The sequence below is a fragment of the Camelina sativa genome, chromosome 1 (genome assembly GCF_000633955.1).
Source record: "Camelina sativa cultivar DH55 chromosome 1, Cs, whole genome shotgun sequence".
In the NCBI taxonomy this organism is placed as follows: Eukaryota; Viridiplantae; Streptophyta; class Magnoliopsida; order Brassicales; family Brassicaceae; genus Camelina; species Camelina sativa.
The window spans coordinates 862,894-871,407 of NC_025685.1; the positions used below are offsets into that span (position 1 = coordinate 862,894).

The 8,514-nt window shown below is 38.3% G+C and overlaps 1 protein-coding gene across 2 annotated transcripts in view; it reads left to right on the forward strand.

The window, feature by feature from the left end:
- LOC104786504 (protease Do-like 7) overlaps nt 54–8,514 on the forward strand; it is a 15,637-nt gene continuing 7,176 nt past the window's right edge. The window contains exons 1-25 of one of the 2 annotated variants that reach the window (XM_010512030.2): nt 54–472; nt 749–819; nt 992–1,126; nt 1,413–1,471; nt 1,677–1,713; nt 2,040–2,165; nt 2,580–2,669; nt 3,072–3,137; nt 3,232–3,288; nt 3,415–3,480; nt 3,707–3,814; nt 4,104–4,184; nt 4,626–4,675; nt 4,853–5,018; nt 5,452–5,578; nt 5,678–5,928; nt 6,173–6,355; nt 6,422–6,527; nt 6,632–6,802; nt 6,886–6,965; nt 7,047–7,274; nt 7,394–7,609; nt 7,768–7,925; nt 8,094–8,205; nt 8,335–8,511. In XM_010512030.2, the coding sequence (XP_010510332.1) occupies nt 187–472; nt 749–819; nt 992–1,126; nt 1,413–1,471; nt 1,677–1,713; nt 2,040–2,165; nt 2,580–2,669; nt 3,072–3,137; nt 3,232–3,288; nt 3,415–3,480; nt 3,707–3,814; nt 4,104–4,184; nt 4,626–4,675; nt 4,853–5,018; nt 5,452–5,578; nt 5,678–5,928; nt 6,173–6,355; nt 6,422–6,527; nt 6,632–6,802; nt 6,886–6,965; nt 7,047–7,274; nt 7,394–7,609; nt 7,768–7,925; nt 8,094–8,205; nt 8,335–8,499 (3,195 nt within the window). In that variant the 5' untranslated portion in view covers nt 54–186 and the 3' untranslated portion in view covers nt 8,500–8,511. Of the gene's footprint in view, nt 473–748; nt 820–991; nt 1,127–1,412; nt 1,472–1,676; nt 1,714–2,039; nt 2,166–2,579; nt 2,670–3,071; nt 3,138–3,231; nt 3,289–3,414; nt 3,481–3,706; nt 3,815–4,103; nt 4,185–4,625; nt 4,676–4,852; nt 5,019–5,451; nt 5,929–6,172; nt 6,356–6,421; nt 6,528–6,631; nt 6,803–6,885; nt 6,966–7,046; nt 7,275–7,393; nt 7,610–7,767; nt 7,926–8,093; nt 8,206–8,334; nt 8,512–8,514 lie in introns of both variants that reach the window. The other variant, XM_010511960.2, reaches the window with a different exon arrangement.

Here is an 8,514-nt window from a genome sequence, read left to right on the forward strand (position 1 = left end):
TTAATTTAGGAAGTCATCATGTACTAAAAGTACTTAACAAACTAATTGGAAGCACTCGGACTTATCAGATTTCTCATATATCATCTTCTTCCCCCAATTCATTTCAATAGAGAGAGAGAGTAGAGGTCCGATCCAAAACCCTAAACCCCATCTTCCCCCGCGGATTTTCTCCCCCGAAGCAGCTTAATGGGAGATCCGTTGGAGAGATTGGGATCACAGGCATCCATTGCTACTGAGTCTGGCATGAAGGAGGACTTGTGCGTTGAGATCGATCCTCCTTTAACCGAATCCGTTGCCACCGCCGAAGACTGGCGTCGTTCTCTCGGCAAGGTTGTTCCAGCTGTCGTCGTGCTCCGTACAACGGCTTGTCGCGCCTTCGATACCGAGTCCGCCGGTGCTAGCTATGCTACTGGCTTTATCGTTGACAAGCGACGTGGGATCATCCTCACCAATCGCCATGTCGTTAAGCCAGGTTGGGGTTTTAGGGAGCTGCTTTGATAAAATTCCGAACTTTTCTCTAGTGGAGCTTTAGAAGTTATTGTATTTGCTTTAGAATTGTGCTATTACCTGTTTAATTTTGGTGGTCCACAACAATAAAGATCGGAACTTTATCTAGAACAGCGTAGCTGGGCTTAGAAAAGACAATGTTCTGATTCTAATATCTAGGTCGCTTCTGGGTTTTGAGTACACAGAGAATCTCTTTAGGTGTTACAAGTGATTCATTTGTATATTCTTTCTTGTTATGTAGGCCCAGTAGTTGCTGAGGCAATGTTTGTGAACCGCGAAGAAATCCCAATCTTTCCTGTTTATAGAGACCCGGTAAGTCTTTCATCCTTATCCCAGTTCAGAGTGTTTTTGTTTGGGCAGAGGCCGTCGTTTTGCTTTTGTATTATTACGGATCGTGTTTTGTCTCATCTTATTTAAGTTTACTTTTCTCCCTTCTTGTCTGTTCGCTCGTCATCAGGCTTACATTCTTTGGTATTCTTTTCAGGTCCATGACTTTGGCTTCTTTTCTTATGATCCCAGTGCAGTTCAGTTTCTGTCTTATGAAGAAATTCCTCTTGCCCCAGAGGCAGCTTCCGTTGGACTTGAAATTAGGGTTGTTGGAAATGATAGCGGAGAAAAGGTAACATATATAATACGTCAGATTCCTTCATATTTTAAACTTTATTTTTTCAGTTTGATGTTATAAAAGCAGTCTACTTACTCAAGTCAGCTGTATCTCAATTTAAATTTTGGATGAGGGCTGAACTGTCTATCTATTTGTCAAGTTAGCTAAGTTACCTGTCACATGTCAAACATAGGTTGCAAAAAAAAAAAGAAAAAAAAAAGACATTTTGATATATGGTGTGTGCATTGAGACGCATTTATGGATAATTATTGCTTCTGGTAACGGGAGTGTGGATTTGCAGGTTTCCATACTGGCTGGTACTCTTGCGCGGTTGGATAGGGATGCTCCACATTACAAAAAGTATTTCTGCTTCACTGATCATATTTTATAGTTCTGCTTATTTCTCAACAGAAAAAGTTGTTTGGTGTTTCTTGAGACTTGCATGAAATTTTCTTAAATGTATATAGGTAGTAATTGTTGAACTCGTATTATATCATCGCTACCTTTTATAGTTTTTTATGGCTGGCTACTTTGTAAAATCAATTTTTTTTTTTTTTGGGTGCAGAGATGGTTATAACGACTTCAATACGTTTTATATGCAAGTAAGTGTTTATGCCCTCTTTCATATTTATTACTTAAGAATTTTACTCACTAACTTATTTGAACTAAATTGCATGCTGTCTTCTTCAAGTCAAAATCTTGTTTTATCTTTTTAGTCGTGTCATGCTTATGGTTTATTCCTGTTTCCACAACAAAATGTGTTTTTCAATGGTAATTGCTTTTAAATATCTCGAGTCCACCAACTAGGGTAAAAACTTCCTGTTCTTAGCTTATTGTGCAATAGTCAAGTATGTTATGCTACTGTTATTTAAAGTGTAAACCTTACACATACGCTACTGTTTGCTAATATTTGTTTCTGTGTTTATAGGCAGCATCAGGTACTAAAGGTGGTTCAAGTGGTTCTCCTGTCATCGATTGGCAAGGCAGGGCGGTAGCTTTGAATGCTGGCAGCAAGTCATCAAGTGCATCAGCCTTCTTCCTACCACTCCAACGGGTAAGCAATCTCTCTTTTTCATTTACTCGTATTGATTTTTAAGTTAAAAGTAAATTGTGTAACTTATTTAGTCACTAAAACAACCCCTGTAGATTCAGAACATTAGATTATTTGTGTAGCTTCTGCTTAAGCTAATAATTGGTAAAATTTATAGAGCATCCATCAGAGGGTTGTTCAATGTGCTTGGTCTTCCGAAAAATAGTTCCTGCTGAAAGTGCGTACAATGTGACAAATAATCTACGTTTATACTTGACATCTTCTCTTTTCATATATGGGTCCCTGACTATCTAGTAGGAATCGCTGATTAAATCAGACATGGTTCTTGATCTCATTTTTAGTGTTCCTTACAAATTATTTCGTAAATCCTATATAATTTGAAGTTTAGTGATCAAGTATGGTTTTCTTGTTTGGAAGGTTGTTAGGGCGTTAGGTTTTCTCCAAAAAAGCATTGACTCGTGCACGGATAAGCCAAAAGCAGTTCATATTCCTCGTGGTACGCTTCAGGTTTGTTTTTCCCCTCTCTGATTTTGAGACTCGTCATAGTATCGTTAAGAAAATTTCCACGAATACCAACTTTGACATCTTCGTTTTCGTTACATAGCTGGGTTCAGTATTTTGTCTGAAAAATTACTCATATTGTTACATGGTATGTCACTTAAATGTATGTGATTTGAATGTTGTGTTAAAATCCTAGAGGGAAAATGTATGCCTTGAATTTCGTGGAGATTTCTTTTATCTGGACTACTGTTGCTGGTGATAGAAAGGTTATCCTTAGGATCTGAAGTAGTTCATGATTTTATTTCTCTTCACTTTCCAACGATTGTTAGGTTTGCAGAGATTCAGAGGAAGTTCAATCTATTACTGAGGGTTGCTTATGTAAGCTTTTTCTGTTTTCTTGTGTATTAGATGACATTTGTTCATAAAGGATTCGATGAGATACGGCGTCTTGGTCTCAGGAGCGAAACTGAACAGGTATATACTTTTCCGTCTTACAATCATGTAGGGCATCAGCTTTCCTCGTGTCGCACACTGATACCTTAAAACATGCTATATCTTGGCCGTTCAGGTGGTTCGACATGCATCTCCAACTGTGGAAACGGGGATGCTTGTTGTCGATTCTGTGGTGAGTGCATTGCTTCGTTATTAACATACATTACAATAAGTATTTCTAAAAATATGGATACTGTTTAAGTGACGGCTAAATATGAAACGTTTTATACTATATATGATATGTCTTGAAATGTGTTAGGTGCCAAGTGGCCCTGCTGATAAACATTTGGAGCCGGGAGATGTTCTTGTTCGTGTGAATGGGATAGTAAGTTGTCTTTATTACATCTTCTTAGTGAGAATTTTTTTTTCTGTTTGCCGCAAGAAATCTAGAATTGTGATATCTTTTGAAACAACACTAGTAAAGAACGTATTGTTTAAAGATTTGTTATTACCTGGCCATAGAACCTATTAATCAGTGTACGTACATTGTCTAGTTCCCTTTTCCCTCGTTTTCCTAACTCTGCCTTTTGATTGTTTATTTGTTATGACAGGTGCTCACACAATTTTTGAGCTTGGAAAATCTGCTTGATGACGGTGTTGGCCAGATACTTGAGTTGGAGATTGAAAGGGGTGGACAGCCACTATCTGTTAGTGTATCAGTGAGTTCCATTCTTCTATTTCTAACTTAAGTTTTTATGTACCTAGTAGTCTCTAGATTTTGTTTAGTTTCTGACCAGTCACGTACTGACTTGAAAAGTAGGAGACTATGCAAAGACGAAAAAGTAAAATATATGTAGCCGTCTCTCTTCTTTTCTTTTGGTCATTATATTCTTTTTTGTTGCTCTTAACTTTTTATTTAGGATTTCAAAATCTGCTTAAATGTGATTCATACTTCACGTCTTTCATTTAAAGGAAGAGCCTTTTGTGTTTATGTATTTCCTGCCACAGGTTCAGGATTTACACTCAATCACTCCAGACCACTTCCTTGAAGTAAGCGGTGCTGTAATTCATCCGTTGTCTTATCAGCAGGTAACTTAACTATGACTTGGAAATATATTTTCTGGAAATCTCTGTCTGTACTTGCATGCATGATATACTTGTCTCATACAGGCTACAGGTGGAACTGTTGTGTTTATTTATGGCTTAGGGTTTACGGTCGGGGTATAATGTTTAGGGTTAGGGTTTATTCGTCACTGAATTATCATACCGATCTTGTCAATTGTTAATTAAAAGCATATATTTTTTCTCTAAAGTAAGATATTTAGCTGTAATGTTAGTTGGTTGGCATGCTCGTTGTATATGTAGTAATGCTAACTGTATGATCTTGGAACTCTTTAATTTACTATTTGTTGGAGAAACGTATCAATATGCTAGATTAAATATTTTATTGATAACAAATGCTTTGCATCGACTTTCACTGACACTTTCTTATAATCATTAGCTGATCTTAAAATATCTGTTATTTAACAGGCTCGCAATTTTCGTTTTCCTTGTGGCCTGGCTTATGTTGCGGACCCTGGGTAAGCCGCTCTACTTCAGCCATCAAAAGTTTCACATTTCTTGATTTTACATGCTCGTAACTTTCTTGACTGATGTGTCAATATTATTACATGTGAGCTTATTGTGAATGTAAATGACTGCGTGTCTCTGTATTTTTGGATTTACTTGGAAGAGCTCTTTTTTATATATATATTCAGATACATGCTATTTAGAGCTGGGGTCCCTCGACATGCTATCATAAAGAAGGTTGCTAATGAGGACATTTCCGGTCTTGGGGATTTAGTATCTGTTCTTTCAAAACTCTCCAAGGGTGCTCGTGTTCCCTTGGAATATATGTCTCACACTGATCGTCATCGCAAGAAGGTGATATACCTTGTTTGAACAATCTTTTTCCTAGACTTCCTAACCCACTGTAAACAATACTTGTCAAACTTGATTCTAGCATCTATTATGATATTTTTTTGGGCTACTCCATATCAGTATATTCATTCTTGCAAACAGTTTGTTGATTCTGTGATAAGATTACCTCTCTTCTCGGTGCTCCTAGTATATGAATTTTTTTGCTAATGCAGTGCTGCTAGATCTATGTGATCACTATCTAGGGAAAAATATTATCTTTAAAACTATGATTTTCACAGTCTCTGTGATCACTGTCTAGGGAAAAATATTATCTTTAAAACTATGATTTGCGTTAGCAACGTTTCTGGCTTTACATGCTTGCGGTCCATATTTCATTTTGACCTCTATGATAATACATAAAGGAGAAATACTTATTGTCGGGTTCCATTTCCTGCAGTCTGTGTTAGTCACAATTGATCGTCATGAATGGTACGCTCCTCCTCAGTTGTATACCCGGAATGACAGTTCCGGTTTATGGGATGTGAAACCTGCAATTGAACCTGCTTCTGTTTCACCATCTATTGGGAATAATGGCTTGCCTCTAAGCCAAGATATATCTATCTGCCATCACGATACAGAACCCATGCATGAAGTGAATGTTCGTGGGGTTACTGATATTGCAGCTATTATGGAAGCCTCTAGTGGGGATGGTTCTCAGAATGATTTTGGCTCAGAAGCAAAGAAACAAAGAGTTGACGATGATTCTGTAGATGGAATTGCTGCCAACGGTTCCTTGTATGGTAGTGAATTTAAATCTGATGATGCAATGGCAACAGATAATACAGTTTTAAGAGATTTCGAAGGTGCAACAGCACTGTCTGCTAATGCTTCGTTGGCTGAGCGTGCGATTGAGCCTGCTCTTGTCATGTTTGAGGTAAAGACTAAAACTTCTCTCAAAAGTTATTTGTTTCACCAGCAGTTGAAATTTTATACATTTATGTGGTGTGCTATTTCTCACTGTTTCTTTCTTGGTTCTTAATGGCCATTTGGTTTTTTTCATTGACAACGTGTGATTGTAATTATAGCTCTTTTTTTTCTTTTTTGGTCGAAAGTACACAGTAGTTCTTATTGTGATTAAAGGCAACTTGCATCTGTTGAAACTAATTTCCCTTATACAGGTTCATGTGCCACCATCGTGCAGTCTTGATGGTGTACACTCACAACACTTCTTTGGGACGGGCATCATTATATACCATTCTTCTAGCATGGGACTTGCTGTGGTGGACAAAAACACTGTTGCGATTTCTGCATCTGATGTTATGTTGTCGTTTGCTGCTTTTCCAGTGGAGATTCCTGGAGAGGTTAGATTTTCTGTGAGTTATAGTTCATGGAGGGAAGCTTTAGAACTGATTTTTCTTAACTTGCAGGTGGTATTTCTTCATCCTGTTCACAACTATGCTCTAATTGCCTATAATCCGTCAGCAATGGGTCCTGCCAGTGCTTCAGTCATTCGTGCAGCTGAGCTACTACCTGGTATGTTGTTAACCATTTGAAAGTTCCATCATCTAATAGACTATGCTTTTGTGAAAAGCTGTCTAATAAGATTTATGTATATGTTGTTGCTATTACCTGAACAGAACCTGCGTTGCAACGTGGAGATTCAGTCTATCTTGTCGGTTTGAGTAGGAATCTTCAAGCCACATCAAGAAAATCTATTGTAACCAATCCATGTGCAGCCTTAAACATTGGGTCTGCTGATTCTCCCCGCTACAGAGCTACTAATATGGAAGTAATCGAGCTTGATACAGGTAAGGATTCAGAGCCTTTGACATTAAATTTAGTTATTTAGACATGTTCAAATCTCACTTTGTTTTTTACGTGCTTCTTGCAGACTTTGGTAGCTCATTTTCAGGGGCACTGACTGATGAGCAGGGAAGAATTCGGGCCATTTGGGGAAGCTTTTCGACTCAGGTTCATCTTCCCACTTTGCAGTTTACCTATTTTTTGTGTTATTGTTTCCTGACATGCTACGTTCTTGTGAATTGATTACAGGTTAAATATAGTTCCACTTCGTCAGAAGACCATCAGTTTGTCAGAGGTATCCCGGTATATGCAATCAGCCAAGTCCTTGAAAAAATCATAACCGGTGGAAGTGGACCAGCTCTTCTCATAAATGGTGTCAAAAGACCGATGCCACTTGTTCGGATTTTGGAAGTTGAGTTGTATCCTACTTTACTCTCAAAAGCCCGGAGTTTTGGTCTGAGTGATGAATGGATCCAAGTAAGCCATTTGCGCTATATTTCTGAGTAGATTCTTTATCATATGTCTTTGTGCTTATGTCTTAGTCAACCATAATTTTACATTCTCAAAACGATTTACTATATTAATTGTTCTCACAGATCCTAGTCAAGAAAGATCCTGTTAGACGTCAAGTTCTGCGAGTTAAAGGTTGCCTAGCAGGGTCAAAAGCTGAAAACCTTCTAGAACAAGGCGACATGGTTCTGGCAGTCAATAAGATGCCAGTTACATGCTTCAGTGACATTGAAGCTGCTTGCCAAACATTGGATAAGGGTAGCCACAGCGATGAAAATCTCAGTCTAACAATCCTTCGACAGGTGACACCATTAACTCCTGTTTCTTGAGACATATTATTATTTATTTATTTCTCTGTTATCACCTTAGTCTTTCTGTCGATTGATCAAAACACCTCTTACACCAGTAGTTTGTAGAAAAAAGGTCTACGTGTTTATTTAGTCTCTTGTTGGTTTGTTAGGGCCAAGAAATGGAGCTCGTAGTTGGAACTGATAAAAGAGATGGGAACGGAACTACAAGAGTGATAAACTGGTGCGGATGCGTTGTTCAGGATCCCCATCCTGCGGTTCGTGCTCTTGGATTTCTTCCTGAGGAAGGTCATGGTGTCTATGTCACAAGGTACTAGTTGTGTGAGCTATATATGAAATTTCAATTTGGTTTAACATAAAACCTCGTTCTTACCAGTAATTTGTCTCAATCGACTAGAATTCATCAGTTTTTTTTTTTTTTTTGGTCAACGAATTCATCAGTTTCTTTGGTATTCTCTTTAACAAATTTTGTTCTCAGATGGTGTCACGGAAGTCCCGCACATCGATATGGCCTCTACGCACTTCAATGGATTGTGGAAGTTAATGGGAAGAAGACTCCTGACCTAAACGCATTCGCAGATGCTACCAAGGTTTGTCTCGCTCCTTACAGGAGTTACATTTTGCATTACTTTGGACCTGAAGGAAAGTTATGCAATTATTCTTTTACTCTGATCTAAATTTTGTTCTAAGATAGTTGCTTGTCGATTTGGTTGCAATAGGAGCTAGAACACGGGCAGTTTGTGCGTATAAGGACTGTTCATCTTAACGGCAAGCCACGAGTCTTGACTCTGAAACAAGATCTCCATTACTGGCCTACTTGGGAGCTGAGGTTCGACCCAGAGAGTGCTCTTTGGCGGAGAAATATATTGAAAGCCTTGAAGTAAAAAGCCTTTTTGGTA